The sequence below is a fragment of the Typopeltis vanoorti genome, chromosome 4 (genome assembly GCF_054136105.1).
Source record: "Typopeltis vanoorti isolate ZY-2024b chromosome 4, IOZ_Tvanoo_1.0, whole genome shotgun sequence".
Taxonomy (NCBI): domain Eukaryota; kingdom Metazoa; phylum Arthropoda; class Arachnida; order Uropygi; family Thelyphonidae; genus Typopeltis; species Typopeltis vanoorti.
In genome coordinates, this window is record NC_143552.1 from 159,677,443 (window position 1) to 159,698,029 (window position 20,587).

Here is a 20,587-nt window from a genome sequence, read left to right on the forward strand (position 1 = left end):
TAAAGTGCATAACCTTACACTTACTAACATTAAAATGATGACCATTTCTGTTTGCCCAAATTTCCAGCCTATTCAAATCATTTTGTAAGTGTGGAATATCAGTAGCATCCCTGATTGCCCTGCCTATCTTGGCATCATCGGCAAACAATTGCAAATCTGATATTAGACCCTTCCTGACGTCATTAATGTACAAATTGAGCAATAATGGCCCAAGGACTGAACCCTGAGGTACACCACTGGTCACCTTAAATTTGGCAGATTCACACTCACTGTATACGACTTTTTGATATCTTGTATACAACTTTTTGATATCTGTCTGTTAACCATCCCCAAGATCCAAGTCAAGAGTTTATATTCCAGTTGCACATTCTCCAGTTTATGCAAGAGCCTTTTGTGTGGTATCCTATCAAATGCCTTAGAAAAATTCAACTTTATCATAGTGTATTCATTCCTATTATCTAACTTGGCCATTACATTGTTATAAAACATGAGCAAATTGCTAAACCATGACCTTCCTTCAGTAAACCCATGCTGCTCCTTACAGAGTATAGCTTATTTGTCTATCCATTTCTGTATGCGAGTTCTTACCATTCTCTAAAATCTTCACTACCACACCAGAGATACTGATAGGTTGGTGGTTAGACACATCACTTTTTGCACCTTGTACAATGGAACTATCATGCTTTCCTTCCATTCCTGAGCTGAGACTCAAGTTATACAAACGTGTGAAAGGCTTAGCCACTTCGACTAAACATTATTTTAGCAAATGGGCTGATATTCCATCTGTTCTTATAGAAAAATTCTTGTCCAGGTTATGTAACAACTCTTCAACCTCATTTTCATGAACCTCTAACTCTTCATCCAATTTAGCAGTAGCACTGTGCACCATGTTACATACACCTGGTTGATATATCTTAGGAAAGTGATCACTCATTAACTGAATGATCTCATTAGCTTCTGACACTCGAGTACCATCTGAATTCAATAAAGTTATTTTTTCACATCCATTCTTTCTTTTGCTTGCAGCATAACATAAAATTCTTTTGGATTGCCTTTAGCTTGTATGTCCAATTTCTTTTCATGCTCCGTTTTAGCTTTTCTCACAAAACTCATTACTTTTCTGACCTGAGCTTTACATATTTCATAACTCCTCTCACTTTTATTCTTATGATATTCTTTCCACATCATCTTCTTCTTGTAGATCTCTTGCTTAATAAGGTTGTACATCCATTTCACTCCCAACCTATTTATTCTTCGAACACAGGGGATACATTTAGATACCACCTCATTTGAGCACTTTTTCAGAGATTCCCACGCATTGCTGACAGTTTTTCCCATTCAGTAACTCGTAATGATACCATGGGACCAAAGATAGTATTCTAAGTTGATCATAATTTCCAGCTTTGTAGTTCCGCATGTATCCTGTTTCGGAGCATCGATACAATTAGATACTTCCCAAGAAAGCACAACATGATCACTGTCATCAAGTGGTGGTAAAATAGTCATATTCTTAACAGAGACCCCTTCTGAGCAAATCCAACATTCTTTGACCTTGAGTTCCTTTTTTCACATGCTGCTTGAGAAAGTTGTCTTGTAACAAATCAATAAATTCCTCTTCTTTCTTATCATGAGATTTCTCTTCTACCCAATCAATGTTTGGAAAATTAAAGTTGCCTATAATGATCAATGATCATTTGTTTGGTACCCATAAGGCTGAATTGGCGATGCATTTCTTCATCCCCAGCAACTGAGTTGCCAGGTCTGTAGCAACACCTCACCATATATTTCACTCTGTTAACCTCCACTTCATACCAGATAGACTCAAACTCACCGTTACATGGGACATTGTTACCATCATTGTTTTCTTGTCTTTCTACCCTAACTGGACTTAAGTCATCTGATATCATTAGTAGCACTCCTCCTCTCCTATTTCTTCTGTCATTCCTAAAAATAGTATACCCATTACACTCGATCCTACTTACCATATCTGATTCTGATAGCCAGGTTTCACTAATGCCAACCATCTTAGGCCAGATCGTATTCAATAAAGCAACAAACTCATGCTTTCATCAGTTTGTTGCTCCTGGCATTTGTGTATAGACATAATAAATTATCACTTAGCCTATTCTTATAATTAGATATGCAGTCTATTTGGTCTTGCTCGTGAATTTTCTCTTTTCACTCTCCAGACATACTTAAAAGGTCTGAACCCAAAGCATATTTTTCCATCCATTCGCCATATACATAACCATGTTTGCATACCATAGCTGAACTTTCACACACATTTTTTCCATTCCTCCCTTGATGATCTAGTTTCCCTGATTCACTGCATTAGGTCTCATACCAAGAAGTAATTTCTCAAGGCTCTTGATGCCAATTGAATTCAAGTGCAGGGCCATCTTTCTTATGCAAGTCTTTTCTGACATCAAACACACTTCACATATCTAAAACCTCACATCCATTTCTTCTACACAACCTTTGTGTGAAATTATTAGCTATTATTGCCTTCCTTCTTAGCTAAATACTGTCATATCTAGGTAGCAATCTTACAATTTTTACTCTCTCACATTTCTTTCTCGCTTCTTCCAACAGACCTTTCATATCTTCTCTCATACTATATTTGTTACTACTTAAATTATTAGTACCCACCAGAACTACCATCTCTTTTACCTTTCTGTTTTAGTTTTTAATTATGTTTGTCATATTTTTAATTTTTGTCCCCAGGAAACTAGAAGTGGTCACCCCTCGACAAGTGCAAATTTGAAGATTGAATCACCATACCATATCACCTCTTTCTTCTTAGATTTTAACTGACTTACCTTGTTGTTAATATTATGATTACCAACTTCAGTAATTTCCTGCCTGTACTTGTTCTGATCCTTTTTCTTATCGTGTCTAAGTTTAGTTAAACGTTTTTCCACATTTTCCATTTCTCTGTCGATTTTCTAATAATTTCTTTTAATCGAGATATTTCTAATGTCAACATCCTCAGATAAATTATCATCATCACTTCAGCAGTACTTTTGTTCATCAGGACAAACGCTCTATTCAGTAGTAAGAACTTGAGCTTTAGACACTGCCTTGTTACGACGAGTTTTTGGTGCCTGTTTTAAGAGTAGTAAAAACTAATGATATTTCTGCAGTTATGTTATAAAATATTTTAGTATAATAATTAACTAAAAAAACTACAATAATATACTAAAAATGCACAATTAAATTTAAGAAAGCACTTAATAAATCAACAAAATCACTGATTGTTCAAGAGCTTTCTAACAGCACGTCATTTCACCTGATAGCCTCAAAATATGTAATTGAGCTAAGCTGTTTGAAAAAGTAACTAAATAAAAGTCATGGGATAACTTTTCTAAAAATGTAGAAGATAAATATCAATAAAGTGATGAAATTTTTCCTGAGACTGTTGAAAAAAACTTAGAAATTTAGGAAAATACAGTAATAGGAATCATTTGATAAAGGTGATATGAAAACTGAAACTAAATTTATTCTGGATATCTGGAGGAATTAGTTTGAAAGACTTGTTAAATGAAACAAGCAGTGCAGAACAGGGGGGGGGTGAAATAAATATTCAACAAGGAACCAAAAGAAAAGTTGTTTAGAATGCTACAGGTTCTATGGGGTAAATTGAGAAGTACAGGAAGGTGATTTGATGTATAATCCAGTGTAAGGCAAGAGAGCATCTTATCTACACCTCTGGCAACCCATTCCACTCATTCACCACTCTCCAAGAAAAGAACCTACTCCGCGCACCCTTACCATCCATACTCTTAGACAGCTTACAAATGTGAGCCCTTGTTTTACCCTACACCCCATATATTGAAAAATTTCTTCTGTGTCAATCTTATAGTATCCCTTTAGTAACTTATAAGTTTCTATCATATCCCCTCTCCTACCTGTCAGCTAAACTCTGCAACCCAAACATTGTCAATTTATCCTCATAAGGAACATTCCACAGACCTGTTACCAGCTTGGTCACTCATCTCTGAATCCTGTCCCAACCTCCCAATCCCCCCAAGAAATGCAAATGACCAAATCTGTGCACTGTAGTCAACATATGGCCGAATCATAGCCTTATAAAGAGGGATAATAATCTCCCCATCTTTACTTGTCAGTGTTCTCTTCAGCATCCAAGTAATCCTCTAAGCCAGTGTTTCTCAAAGTGTGGTAAGCGGACCCCCAGGGGTTCGCGAAAGGTCTTCAGGGGGTCCATGGCAATTTTTGGCTATGAAAAATTAACGCATGGAATAAAATTTAAGTTTGAGATCGTAAAACGTTCCTATTGTATCACTGAATAAGGTACAGAGACATCTGCAGGCTGTGTAATATGTTTCTCAACAAACAGTGCAATTAGAGACAACTGGGATAAAAACTGGCACTAACTAATGAATCGCAAGACCCTTCCCATAAAATGCTGTATAGTAGACAATCAAAACCATATGGTGCACCAGCAACATATGGTTTTATTTGAGTGAATGTGTTAAAACTAAGAAATATATAGTGAATGTGTTTCAGATATTATATAAGGAATTCAGTTGAAGAGAATTAGCATTTCAACTGAGCTGTCGGCTTGCCTTTGTCAATTAGTAGCGCGATCTTTTGTTAATACCTCACCAATCATGTGAACGTCTTCATAGCTTCTTTATCTCTACTGGCCTACCATTGTTGTCTGTTTTGAGTTCTGCTTTCACTAGCCATTTGTTGAAGGACTGTTCGTTAAATATGGTAGGCCAGTAGAGATTTTAAAAATCCAATCTGGTTAAAGGTTGGATTTTTAAAATGCACAAAAAAGAGGAACATAGTAGATACAAGTAGCTGTCAGCAACAAGAAAATGTTGATATTGTATCTGGATCAAGTGAAATTGATAAGTGTGTGTCATCTGACATCTCTAAAGAACCAACTAGGAAGAAGATGAGAAAACTTTGTAAGTACGATATAAATTACTTGAAAAGTGGATTTTCATGGATGGGAAATGAAGAGGAACCTATTCCATTATATGTAATTTGCGGTGAAACTTTAAAAAATGAAAGCATGAAACCATGTAATTTAAATCGCCATTTTGAATCGAAACATAATGAATGCAAGGACAAACCTGTCAAATTTTTTAAAAATAAACTAAAAAATTTAAAAGAATCTCAAAAAGTGATGTTGATCGTGTCAGGAGGTGAAAACATGAAGGCTTTAGAAGCTTCATGTCGTGTGTCGCTATTAATAGCAAAAATTGGTGCAGCGGAAACAATTGGTGAAACTTTGGTCAAGCCTGCAGCAAAAATAATAGCAGAAATTATGATCAGAGATAATGCAGAAAGATCTTTTGATCGGATTTGCCTTTCAAATAGTACTGTTCATCGAAGAATCATTGAAATGGTTGAAAATATAAAACAAACATTGTTATCCGATATACCTAAGAGTCGTTATTATATGTTGCAAATAGATGAATCCACCGACATTACAAATTTTGCAAATCTTCTAGTGTTCATTAGGTACGAAAAAAATCAAAAAATTCATGACGACCTTTTATATTGCCAAACCTTGCCAGAAATACAACAGGAGAAGAAATATTCAACAGTATAAATACCTTTTATGCATCAAAACAATCTTGATTGGAAAAGTTGTGTTGGAATAAGCATGGATGGAGCGAAATCCATGGTCGGATCTAAAAAAGGGCTTGTTTCAAGGATTCAAGCTATTGCACCAAATGCAAAGTCGACACATTGCTGTATACACAGGGAGGCTTTGGCTACACATATGATGTCTAGAGACCTAAGAAAAGTTCTTGATGAAGCTGTAAAAATCATAAATTATATTAAAGGCTGTCCTCTAAACGCCAGAATTTTCTCTCAACTTTGCAAAGAAATGGGAAGCAACTATACACAACTTCTTTTCCATACTGATGTTCATTGGCTTTCTCGTGGAAAAGTCCCTACTCGTTTATTTGAACTTCAGAATGAACTACAAGTTTTTCTTGATGAAAAGTTTGAATTCAAAAAGCATTTACATAATTGGAAATGGCTCAGTCAATTAGCATACCTGGCAGGTATATTTACTATATTAAATAGTCTTAATTTATCTTTACAAGGCAAGGAAATTTCTATATTTCATGTCCAAGATAAAGTGAACGCCACTTTGGCAAAAATGAAGTTATGGCAAAAGAGGGTTGGTAATGGAGAATTTGACGCATTTCCATCGCTTCATGAATTGCTCGCAAGTTCAAATGAACAAATTGATGATGATGATGTGAAAATTACTATCATGCAGCATTTAAAAAGCTTACAAATGAATGTAGAAATGTATTTCCTTGAATTGGACATTAATATTGAGTGGATAAGATACCCTTCCAATAAAAACAAATTTATGCCAAAGGGTCTGTCCTCAATAGAAGAACAACTTTTAGAACTAGCTTCTGATGGTTTCCTAAAAAAATAAATACAGCGAGAATACGTTATCATCATTTTGGCTACAAATACAGAATGAATTTCCTGAATTAACAGATAAAGTTCTAAGGTTCATTTTTCTATTTCCAAGTTCATATCTGTGCAAAGCTAGATTTTCGGCCCTTGTAGATATTAAGACGAAGAAGAGGAATCGCATTATAGATGTCAAACCGCATCTGAGATTGAAATTAAGAACTATAGAGCCAAATTTTGCTGAAATTTTATCTCACCATAGGCAATTTCACTCCTCTCATTGATGATAAATTATTTCAAGTAAGTAAAACTTTGTAGTATCTTTATAAAGTTTGTTCTATTAAAAATAAATCATATTTTTTGTTTACATGAACATATAAATATAAATAAAATAGTATGCACTCCTCGATAGAATATTTTAAGTACTGCTATACCTACCAAGCATCTCCATTGCCAAAGGTTGTATTCTCATAAGCTCTCTGATCAACTTTTGTAACTTTTTAACTTTTAAATTCACTTATTTAAAAAAGGTGTGAAAAAATGATGGATTTATGTCCTTCATGCTCTTAATACACCTTCACAGAGTGGATTAAATGAAAGAAAACTGTTGCATAGAAGTATGTATATAGATCTGAGAGATATTTAGAGTAAGCATCGGCTATAAAACACACTCCCAACCTCAGTAAGTATCTGTGGCTGTCTTAATTGCCAATGATCTGGAAGACGGTCATTCTAAAATCACCAGCAGCTTGAGTTCATAACTTCACTTGCTTTCTTTTTTTATCTTTACCTTAGAAAATGCCTTGATAGTTGTAATTGTTGAAATTTTTAAAATCCAGCAAAATATTAGTAACCCAATAAATTATTTATTTTGTTTATTCTTTGGTAGTGTTTATACTGTGAAGCACTGCTATGAATTATGCACTGATTAAGAATTTATTTTTTAAAAATACAACTTTCTGACATAGGATTACTATGATATCAAAATGAAGTTTTTTATCATCTTAAGATTTCTGCCTGATCTCTGATGAGAACCAACAGCTTTTAAAAAGCACTAATTAAATGCAAACATATATTGGTCACTGTGCAGAGTCTTAAGTAGCACATTACCAGGACGACTCCAATGCCAAAGGTTGTTTTTTCATAATCTCTCTGAGCACTTCCAAAACTAAATTTTAAATTTACTTATTTGGCTATGACATATGGATTTATAACGTCTTTTATTTCTGTGGCTTAACTATATTTTAGATGCAATAATAGGAACTTTTCATGAGAAAGGTGCTGGTGCATTTTGGAACGTTGTTAATAAATTGCCATTAAAAGGAAATCCAATAGTTTGTTGGAAATTTTGTCATGTATTACATAAAGTTCTAAGAGAAGGGCATCAAAATGTAAGTTAAATTTCAAGACTACTTTTTCTAGTATTATTAAAGTATAGAAACATTAGTAATACGTATGTCAAGTCAGATCATTTAGTTACAACTTTTAGATTATTTATTTCCCTTGGACCTTATTTAAAAATAAATGAGAATGGCACATAAAGTCAATTTCCCAATTGTACTAAAAACATTTGTCACAAATCCTATACCAGTGAAAATCGGTACTTCTCCAGAATAATTAAAAAAGAAATTCTTTTTGCCATTGCAGACTCAAAATATAGGATTCATATAAATGGTTGTGGGAAATGTTGTTTTAAATTCAGAGCATTTAGAAACATATGATATAGTTATAATGCTCCTATGTATTTCACCTGATATAATGGTACTACAGGATGGACTTGAGATGACTGCATATGAATAGAAAATGTTACAATCATCTTTGGAGTACCCCAAAAGCAAACTTAGAAGAAGGATTTATCATCAAATTCTTGCATTGTGCAAAAAGGGTGTATAGGATCCCATTCATGTGCCATTTCCTATCCAGGAGGTTGACTACCGTGATGTGACTCTCATGGTTAACTATGGGTGTAACGGCATGTTACGAGGACCATATCTCTCCACATATTGCAAGTATTCTTGGTTGTAAATCTGTGGTGTATGTGTGTGTTCATAGGGCCAGTTTGCCTGTTCTGAGGGATGAAAAAAAACAGAGTTTCTGTGTGCCCCTCTACCTCCATATGAGACCAGCTAACTCACCTTTAGTTGAAAGAGAACAAAACTGTGATAATACTGCATGATTACGTTTATTCCTTTCTATAAATTATCTTTCAGATTAATTGTCAGATTTTATGTTTTCTATTGAGCTTCTAAATGCCTTGGTATACCTAGAACTTGGTCTTGCTTTTTTTTTTCTGCTATCCTCAAACAACTGTTTGAGGGAAATTTTAGGTCCTTATAAGTGACCAACCATACCATTTTATATTAGTTCTAATCTCATATTCTTGAACTAATAGTGGGTTCCATTCTAATATCTTCATTTTTAATATACTTCTACCATTAATGCCATCTACACATATCTCTAATTTTGGTCAGAAGTTTAATATGTAGTCTATTTTTGATCAGTTTTATTTCTAGTCCAGCTCTCATGTCCATAAGATAAAATTGGTTTCAACACTTTTATATACTGCTTCTTTAGTGTTTTTGATAATTTATCGTATTCCATATAAATTTATTCAACTGATTCTCCACCTACTAACTCTGCTTAGTCTTTTACATCTCCAAAGAGATGTTCACTATAGTAAACCCCTAGGGAGGAAAGTCTAGTGAATGTAGGGGGAAAAAAGCATTAGCTTCCCTCATTCTAATCCATTCTTGTGAAACAAAGGAAATTGTGGAAATCAAAACAAAAGAAATGGCAGGAAATATAACAGAGAAAATGTCAGGAAATCACATAATTGACAAGACACAGAAGACTGACAAGAATGATGCACAAAACATGCAGAATGGCATTATGAAAAGAACAAACAGTAAACAATAATGGGAACATTTAAGAAAAATAAGAGATAGAAAAGTGTAAAATTATAAAAATAGAAATCTGAATTAATTTTCAAAATATGTTTGTTTAAATTAACATCCTTTACTTGAATCTTCATAATGAACTAAAAACTAAACAAGTGCAGTCTGTACCATTAAATTAAAAAATAATTTGAAAACACCAGCAGTGAATCAACTTCATAATTGGTCACCTCCACTTATCCTCCAAGAGGAAGGAGACACAAGAGATGAAAATTAGCCTGCATTAGTCAGCTTAAAGAAAGGAGAAGAGTGTTTGAGACAGCTGTCGTAAACAAGTCAACTTCCTGACTGGACAGTTGACATAAATTGTACTGCTCTTGTGGAACTATAAAATAAAGAAATTAGCACAATTAATATGAAATTAACATAATGCTATTAAATGTTACATTATGTTATTATTCTGTTGTTGTTGATAGCAATAGCTCCATGTTGGTTTAGAACACAAGTATAAAAAGAATTTGAAATTAGAAGTGTGCACCATTTAGTTTTGAACAGAAAAAAAAAAAATCCTTATTGAAAAGAATAATGCAGCAAAGTTTTAAAAACAATCAAAGTTGAGCATCTTTCAGAGGCAAATTGTAAAATAAAGTATACAAATGTTATTCAATTAAAAATGAAAGATTTTGAAACCAAGAATTAAACCCTGGAAAATTATTGACAGATTTGAAGAAAATATTGATTCAGAAAGCAAAATATGTTGTGAAGTTGTCTGCAGGGATAGAAAAATCAGAACTCCATGCTGCCCTTGGTTATTTAAAGAATCACTCAGGGAAAAAGTAAAAAGTATACCAAAAGTTACTGTCATATAAATCATGCTGTGAGAGAATACAGAGAAAAATTTAAAAATGTGCAGCAACATATAAAAGTAGCTAACAAAAATCATGGGATGACTTTGGTAAGAATATAAAATGTGAAATTGGGATTGCTGACGCTATTGTAGCGCAGAGTAAAAGTGGTGTTGCACATGTCCTACAAATAAGTATTTTATTTTAGTGAATATTAGTGATTTTTTGTTATATATTTCTTACTTTAGACCGTAAAGTTGAATTTGTGTGTGTTGGTTTCAGAAATCTAATATATCATTTAGAAAGCTTTTTTTCATGCCACCAATGCATACAAGGAAAATGGCAGTCAAGACTTCCTTGTTCACCGAGTTTAGCATGAAAGATTTTGCATGAGTGTATATGTTCAGTGTATTAATTGCCAAAAGCGAATGGGTTATTGTATGAAAGCAAGGATAGTGAGAAAGAGTGTATCGTAAATGTTTCATATGTGAGTACCAGAAATGCGAGTCATGGAAAGTGGGAAAATGAAGTAATGAATATTAATGATGTAAGGAGAGATAACAAAAGTGTTATGGAGAATGAGCAACTGAATGCTAGTGCACAAAATATGAATGAGATCATGAAAGATGTGGATGATGAGGTGACAGTAAGGAGTGAAATAGCATGCTTAGTATGAAAGTACGAGGAACTGAAAATAAGGAAACTGTATTGAATGGCGATTTGATAATACGAGGTATACTTTATGAGAAAGTTGCAAAAGTTATCTCCATTTCTGAGATAAATGAGTGTGTCTATAGAAGTTATTATGCAATTCTTAATGCAATTTCACAGGATTCAAATTCAAGTGGGTTAATAATGACATTAACAAGAGAGAGAGACTCCAGGGAGTCAGGAACTTGTTGAGGGAGGCCATATTATTCTCACCAGCTGGCATACCTATTCTTAAATTCATTCACACTACTTGCACACACACAACATCCAACGGCAGTCCACTCTGAGAGAAAAAATCTAGCCATCATTCCCTTCTTGACAGAAGGGAATGATGGCTAGATTCATTCTTAACTTCCAAAGAATCCCATGCATTCTTTCCCCACCTTCCATGAAATGAAAAATTCCATCTGAAATTCTATGACTCTTTCAGAAGTTTATAACGCTCAAACATTCACCCCTCTTTCTCCTGTTTGCTAATGTCTGCGGCCCACAAATTCTCAGTCTGTCTTCATAATCAGTATTCCACAATCCTGACATCCTTTCTCCAGTTTATCAGAATCACCATGGAAACCAAGATATCAGATCTGCATGCAGTAGTCCAACAAGTGAGGTTTTGTCAAGGCTCATTTCATTGCAATTATTCTGAGTTATATTTACAATCTTTGCTATATGACCCTTTAACTTCAACTTCCTTTCTACTAAAACTTCAAAATCCCTAGCCTGATCAGCTTCTAGCATAATCCCACCAATATAATATGATATTGGATAACTAATCGTACCTAAGTGTATGACCTCACATTTATTAACATTGAACTGATGGCCATATTCACATGTCCACAATTCCAGCCTATTCAAATCATTCTGCAAGTATCAGCAGCACTCCTGATTAGCCTGTCTTTCTATGCGTCATCAGCAAATAGCTTTATGTCGCATGTCATATCTTTCAAAATTTTATTAATGTACAGATTGAATAACAATCTACCAAAGGACTGATGTCTGAAGCTCACTACTAGTTTTCTTTGAATCTTGTAGATTCACCCCCCACCCACCCCTATATACAACTTTTTGATATGTCATTCAGCCATCCTCTTATCCATGTCAGTAGTTTCTAATCCAATCCCATATTCTCTAATTTATACAACAGTCTTCCATGCTGTATTCTGTCAAAAGCCTTAGCAAAATCCAAAAGTATCATGATGCATCCATTCCCCTTATATAACTCAGTGGTAATATTATTATAGAATGTGAGTAAGTTGCTAAAACATAACTTACCTTAATAAACCCATGCCGTTCGTTGCAAAGTATAGATTCTCTTTCAACCTATTTCTGAATGCGAGCTCTAACCAACTTTTCCAAAATCTTCACCATCACTTCTGAGATACTGATTGGTCGATAGTTGAATACATCGATCTTTGCACCATCCTTGTGCAATGGGACTACCATTGTGTTCTTTTGACTTCTGCGGAATTTTCCCTATTCTGAGAGGCTGATCAAAGGAATAGCCAGTTCAGCTGAACACTCTTATCCCATCAGTTCCTATTGCATAATTCTTATTTAGTTTTTGCAACATCTCTAGTACTTCCAACTCATACAGATGAGTCTCTTCATACAGTGAAGAGGTAGTAGTGAGTTGCATACCAGGTTGGTAATTTTTAGTAAAATGGCCACTCACTCTTACATTAGTCAGCTGATACTATTTGCATTCAGTAGATTCATTCTTTCTTTTACTTGCAGCATAATGATAGAATTGTTTTTGGTTGTCTTTAACTTGCAGAGCCAGTTTCTTTTCATACTCAGACTTAGCTTTCCGTACAACACTTGTTGTATGGAAAGCTGCTTATAATTATCATAACTGACATCATCTTTATGCATACAGTGTTCCTTCCCCATAGTCATTCTTATGAGTCTCTTGCATAATTAGTTTACATATCTATTTCACTACTAGTCTATTTATTCTTTGAGCTCTAGGGACACATTCTGATATCCCATCACTTAAGTATTTTTTTAAACACTTCCCATGCACTGTCGATATCCTTTCCATGCAACAGCTGATACAATGGCACAGTATCCAGCTCACTACTTAGGTGGTTAATTTACTTCTTTGTAGTTCAGCATGTAACCTTTTCTGAATGGACCATTAATAAAGTCAGGAATTATAGACATGTCTATAATTCCTGACTTTATAATTCTATTATTATTATTAATTATAATTCTAATTATATTATTATTATTATTATTCAGGCTTCCATGGAGTCAAAAGACTCATCGTGGGAGGTCCTTTCTAAGAAACACAAGTCTATCAAGACTTATCGAGGAAGGTCCCTCCTAGGAAACACAAAGTCTATCATACCACTCCTTAAATGCATTGACCGTTCCCGCTCTCACCACTCTATCAGGCAATGCATTCCATGGTTCAACCACCCGCCATGCAAAGAAACCACTTCTCGCCCTCTTTCCCACAGTTTCCTTTCGTAACTTTCAGGAATGGCCCCTGTCACAAGTGTCTCTCAAATGACCATGAGTTCCTTCTGTCACATACTGCTTGAGAAAGTTGTCTCACAACAGCCCAATAAATTTAGTTTCATTCTTCTCATGCAATTTCACAGCTGCTCGATCAATGTTCAGATAATTAAAGTACTCCATTATGATTACTCTTTTCTCACCCATCGTATTTATTTGGTGATGCATTTCTTTTCCACTAGCAACTGGTTTACTAGGTCTGTAACAGCACTCAGCTATGTATTTGATGATGTTAGACTCTGCCTCACACACACACACACACACACACACACAAGTGGCTTCAGACTCACTGCCACATGAAAGACTGTTGCTATTATTGCAGTCATAGGTCTCAACTCTAACTGGATTCAAGTTATCCAATATCATTAGCAGCACATCCCCTTCTCTCCTCTCCTGTCTATCTTTCCTAAAAAAATACTGTACCCCTCGATACCAGTTAGTATGTCTGCTTCTGATAGCCAGGTCTCGCCAATGCCTAGAATATGAGTTCCCAATATTTTTACCAAGGCAACAAACTCAACTCCTTTGTTTCTGCTAATTCTAGCATTCATGTATGGACATAAGTTACTTGCATCCTTCTTTTTTTTTTGTATACTCTTGTCTGTGTGACTCAGTTTGACATTTCTATACATGTTTGATAGGTCTAAACCAGAAATATGGAATCATTCTCTCTTCATAATCATTTCCATAATAATAATCATTCCCATCATTAACACAGTTTCCTAACATTGTCACTCTTACACATGGATTCTCCTGATTCCTCCCATCATAATTCATTTTCTCTGACTCTGTGTTGTTTCATTTCAATTAATAATTTTTCAAGACTCCTGATGTGAAACACATCCAAGTGTATACTATCCCTCTTATACAAATCTATTCTTCACTCAAACTCACTTCACATATTCAAAAATAGCGCATCATTGAATTTTGCCATCATTGCTCTTCTTCGTAATTAATTTTCATATCTACAGGGTGTTCGGGATAAATTTGACAGTTTCGTAAGGAAAAAGAAAATCTTCTTTGTATCTATTAAATTTAATGAATTGACAAAAAAACATTACAGGCAGAGTTAATTACAATACTATCAACAAGATTTACTCAAAATAACCACCATTAGCATCGATCACAGCTTCAATTCTGCTTCGGAACCTCGAACAAGCTGATGCTACAGTCTCCCTGGGAAGGGCCGCAAAAACTGTTTTAATTTTATCCATTAACTGGGCTTTTGTATTACTGGAAGTGCGATTGGTGTCTTTTTCAACTGCGCCCCATACAAAATAATCCATGGGGTTAAGGTCTGGGGAGTTTGGAGGCCAAACATTTGGACTGGTGAAGTCGTAGAAATTTTCAGACAACCATTTTTGACTTTTCCCAGAGGTGTGGCAAGGGGCCGAATCCTGCTGCCATACATACGGCCTACCATTGGCTACCCTTGTTATCCAGGGCTTGACTACAGTTAGCAACTCCACGAACAAAGCCCGAATTCCAATGCCAGGGTTCTTCAACACCTGTTCCTGCAGATTTGCGAGGAATTCTGCTGTACGAACGCAATCAGATCGTCTGCTAGGGATCTTTCTTCTTGCTACATCGTCGTAGTCACCATTGCAAGTCTCTAGTTCATGCCTGATTGTTTTTACTGTATTCAGGGAGCATTGGGCAGCAGTCGTAATATCCTTATTTTGATGGCGGGCACGAATCATCATGATACAAGTTATTCTCTTCCATGATTCAGGTGGGTTCCAGCTATCCATCCTTTCTGACATCTTGTATATGAATGAAGAAGGGTCCAAACTTTTAAATGAAGAGAAGTGTGTGTTAATACATGTAACTTACGGAAAAATATAATTAATTATAAATATGTCAAATTTATCCCGAACACCCTGTATATAATATGCTAATGATTATTTACTTTAACATTCCCTTTCTTACTTGTGGGTTCAAGATGATATTGAAATGTATGTACACAAATGTCAGAAGTATCAGAAATAAGGGAGAGAAAGTTTTCGCATTTGTCAGTCAACAATTATAGGATCAGTGAGACCTAGTTGACAGAAAATGATATAGTTACACAAAGTGAATGTAAAGGGTATTTTATTTTCAAGGAGGATAGATGGAATAGGATATGAGGCAGAGTATCGCTGATGATAGTTGAAGAACTACAACTAACAAAATTAGAACTTAAAGAGGATTGTCTGGTATAAGGTAGAGGCCAATAGGGCAAAATATATTTTTGGTTGCTGCTGTAGACCTGAGAGTCCACGAGAAGATCTAGATGCCATGTATCCATTGTGCAGATAAGCACAATGTGTATAGGCAGAACAATTATTATTGTGGACTTCGTCTGTGTGGACACAGACTGGAGGGAGGAGGGGGGGGCTTAGCAAGATGAAAGTGGATTTTACATTGGTAATTACGAGATTTTAAGAGATGTAAATTAAGGTAGGTATAAAATGGATGACTGAAGAGGTGACCTGTGCATCCTGGAAGAAAAAGGCATTGTGGAGGGAGCACGAGATATGTATATGAGTTACATATACACATCAGTTAATAATCAGTTACATGAGGAATACAAAAAGCAAGTAAGGAAGGTGACGCATTTAGTAAGGGTAGCAAAAGTGCAGTGTGAACAGCAGTTAGTAAATGATGCTAAAATCCTATGGAGTTTTTTTGATATATTTGAAGGAATAATGATTATTGGACTATGATGTTGGTCAGTGATAATGGGAGAATGATAAACACTGAGAAGGATATAGTAGAGGTGTGAAATGAGCAGTTCATTAAAACATTCCATCCTTGTGATTGTAACATAATGCAGAACTTGAGAACAGTGGGAATGGGGGAGGAAGTATATGAGGAATTGAGTAAACTTGATGTCAACAAGACGATGGGACTTGATGGTATATCACTGCATGTCTTGAGGGAATGTTTCAGGAAGTTGACAACACCTTTAATGTACATTTTATTATTATGTTATTATTATTAACTAGGGGGGGGGGGCTCTGCCCCTATGGCACCCAACCCCCTGAGTTCCAGGCTGGTAAGCTGGTTCTCCTTCAATTCTGATGACTCGAAACATGAGACAACAATGTGTTTGTTTCATGAAGGCAAACACATTGTTTTGGACATTTCAAAACAATGAAGAGACATGAAATGTGACATAAAAACATTTCAAATTTTGACTTATCTTTTTATATATATAGAATAAATTATTATTATGTGACACCTCCAAGGAATCCAAAGACTCGTTGGGGGGGAGTGTGCCAACAGCATCAAATAATTGAATTCCTTCCAACTACTAACCGCGCTCAAACTTGCTTGACTTTTTGTGTGAGCCATTAGTAGCAGAGGCTCTTCCAATTGACCAACCTTTGCTGGCTAAACATGAGTCAGAAGACCATTTTCAACATGAGTCTTAGAGTAGCCCAGGTTCCAAAGGTGTGAAAGATGGAAAGATTGTTCCACTTCATAAAAGGGGAGTTGATAAGACTACTGTTTCGAATTATAGGCCAATCTGCTTGTCTGGAGTTATGCTCGAGGTGTTGGAGAAGCTAGTGGGATAAGGATTCAGAACTGGGCAGACAGTAGTAGAATTCTTTGTAATGGAGAGTATGGGTTTGCTATAGGAAGATTGTGTTTTAGCAATTTGCTTGCTTATTATAACAAGGTGATGAATACATTGGACAATGGAGATACATACTGTAGTATATTTAGATTTTGCAAAGGCTTTTGATAGATTACCATATGACAAACTAGTAGTTAAATTTGAACAAATGGGAGTTGGATACTAGATTAGCACATGCATTGGATTGGAGATTGGCTGTCTTATAGGTATCAACAGGTTGTTTATGATCTGATCTGATTTTCCCTTTCAGTCATTTCCGACTGTACGTGACTTTGTAGGCATTGCCCACAAAGTATTCCTGGTGAGTTTTTTTTTTACAGGGTAGTTCACCATTGCTTTCCTCAACCTCCGCCAATTTTATCCAGGCTCAGGACTGGCATATGGCTGGGATGTATTCATGACTATAATCCATGTGTGTTCATGGGGCCTGTTCTGGGGGATGAAAAACCAAGTTTCCTGGTGAAAAAACTGGCTAACTCACTTTTAGTCAAATGAGACCAGATAAAGGTTCCTCATGTCACTGACGGGAATTGAACCCAGGTCTTTCTGACCAAAGTGCTTCGTCTATACCAGCGGTCGGCAACCTGCAGCTCTGAGCCGTATACAACTCTTTGAATGAATAATTGCGGCTCTTTTCGGTATTAAACAATCTATTTTTGAATAATGCAAAATGAATGTTATTTATTAAATTAGAAACTAAAATCCCTAAATATGGCATTTGCAATAAATTAAGGACATTTTACATTTAATCAAGGATATTTTACATTAAGTCAAGGATATTTTACAATTGAAAATAGTACATGCGATGCTGAAAAATTTAATACTTTCATGTTCGAACTCTTTGAAATCATACCCGATAATCCTTCTTTACATTCGTCTTGCATTATCATGGATAATGCAAGAATTCATAAACCCACTGATTTGTCAAATATTTGTTCTAATTATTCATGCCAATTAAAATTACTTAAGTTATGTTTTGTTGTTTTAATTTATTAAACCAAATACATAACGCTAGCTAGCACATGTAGCGCTTGCTGTCGGAACGCGCCCATTGTCTTCGCATATAGTGCAGGTGTGGTCTGTAAATCTGCTCACTTTGTTAAAATAAGTGAAGGTTTTGTAGTGGACGTTGCAGTGCTTTCATTTACTGGTGATTGTGTTAGGTAACGTGAATATTGTAACATTAAATTAAATGTTAACAAAATAAAAATATTTTTATAGTATTTAAAATGTCAGCAAAGAAGAGAAAGATAGAACAAGAAAATCGGGAGTTTAAAAGTGAAAGGACCGAAACCTATGCACTTGTAGCAAATACAGCAGGATTTCCAATGTGTTTAATATGCCATGAAAAGATTTCAAACAATAAAAAATCGAATATACTAAGATATTTTTTAAATAAACACGATACATTTGACAAAGCATATCCATGGGGAGATGAAAGATAAAAAGCAGTAGAAGAGCTGCAACGCAAAATAAACCTAACTAAATGTTCATTTTCCAAATCAAGAAATACAACTATTGTTAGTTTTGTGGCCACTATAGAAGTTTTTAAATGAGGAAAACCTTTTATGGACAGCAGATATGTGAAAGAATGTTTTATTAAAATGTCTGAATTTCTCTTCTCCAATTTTAAAAACTAGTGGGTAAATAAAGTAAAAACTAGAGTAATGTGGGCAAATATGAGAATGGGGAAATGGACAATGAGACTTATTTGTGCCTATGGTCCTACAGAAGGTTCTACTAAGGTAGAAGTGGAGGAATTTTTTGACGCTCTAGAAAAAGCAACTGACACAATGAAAAAGGAAAAGTGGGTCCTTGTTGGGTATCTAAATAGCAGAGTAGGAAATGATTGTGAGACATACAAAAATATTTTGGGAAAATTTGGAGAAAAGAGCAAAACTAATAATGGCAAATATCTGTTGGATTTCTGCTCAGGACATGGACTGGTTATTACTAACACCATGTTCCAACATAAAAATGTGCACAAATTCACATGGAGAGAAGAGGCTAGGAATAAGAAGTCTCATTGACTATGTTATTGTTGATAGTGATGTTTTCTTCCTGGTGCAGGACACCAGAGTGTACAGAGGATTTGAAATTGGAAGTAATCACTATTTAGTCTTGAGCAGGATAAAATTGAATTTCATATTGAAAAGAATAACATGTAAGAAAGTTTTAAAGTGAATAAAAGTTGAATAAAAGCTCTCAGATGTCAACTCTAGACTAAAATACACAAAGATTATTGAAAAGAAAATGAAAGAGTTTGAGAACAGGAATCAAACCTTGGAGATTCAGTGGTAAACTCTGAAGAAAACATTGACTGATTCTGCCAGAGAGGCATGTGGTGAGGTTGTGTGCAAGGATAAAAAAATCAAAACTCCCTGGTGGACACAGGAAGTTAAAGAGGCAGTGAAGGAAAAGAAGAAAGCATATCAAAAGTTCCTGGCAAATAAGTCAGCTTTTACTCTTACAGAATACAGAGACAAATGTAAGAAAGCTAAACAGTGTGTAAAATTAGCTAAACAAAAGTCATGGGAGGACTTTGGCAAGAATATAGAAAATAAATATCAAGAAGGTGGCAAAATATTCTGGAGGTTGTTGAAGAAGCTTAGGAATGGAGGAAAGGGTGCGGTAAAAGGAGTTAGAGATGATAAAGGTGACATGAAAACAGGAGAAAAAGATATCCTTGAAGTATGGAGTAATTACTTTGAAAAACTGCTAAATGAAACAAGCAGTGATGACAGCACAGTGATAAAAAACACTGACCAGGCATGCAGTCAGGAATACATATCCATACTTGAAGTAGAAAAAGCCATCAAAGGCTTGAAATGTGGAAAGGCAGCAGGAGTAGATGATATTCGACCAGAAATGCTGAAGTATGGTGGTATAAAAGTCTTACAGTGGCTGCACTGCATAGTTCAGAAAACCTGGACAGAGGGACGAATTCCCGATGATTGGAGTAGAGCTCTCATAGTACCCATATATAAAAAGGGAAATAAAACTGAATGTGAGAATTACAGAGGTATTTCATTACTGAGTGTTCCTAGCAAGATCTTTGCAAGTATACTTGAGAAATGGTTGAGAAGAATTGTGAAAGAAAAGCTTGGTGAAGAACAAGCTGGATTCAGGCCAAATAGAGGCTGTCAGGATCAGATCTTCACTTTACGACAAATAGTCGAGAAAGCATGGGAATATAACAAAGATCTGTATTTGAGTTTTGTCGATTTGGAAAAGGCATATGACAAGGTGCCAAGAGAGAAGCTATTCAATATGCTGCAGTTATATGGTGTCAATGAGGCATTATATCAAGCAATACTTAGTCTTTATTTGAGTTGTAAGTCAGCAGTTAGAATTGAAGGAAGTACAGGAAGATGGTTTAATGTTAAATCTGGTGTGAGACAAGGATGTACATTATCCCCTCTGTTATTCATTATCTATATGGATCACATTATGAAGGAAAGTGGTATTAAACCTGATATCAAAATTGGAAGATGTTAATGTCAGCTCTTTGCTTTATGTGGATGATGTTATACTTCTAAATTAATCCGCTACAAGTCTGCAAGATTCTATGACTA

General features: G+C 35.2%; 1 protein-coding gene across 2 annotated transcripts in view; it reads left to right on the plus strand.

Moving 5' to 3' along the window:
* LOC150107797 (huntingtin-interacting protein 1-like) overlaps positions 1–20,587 on the plus strand; it is a 632,881-nt gene that overhangs the window by 32,259 nt on the left and 580,035 nt on the right. For both annotated transcript variants that reach the window (XM_090392055.1, XM_090392056.1), the window contains exon 3: positions 7,669–7,811. In XM_090392055.1, the coding sequence (XP_090248181.1) occupies positions 7,669–7,811 (143 nt within the window). The remainder of the gene's footprint in view (positions 1–7,668; positions 7,812–20,587) is intronic.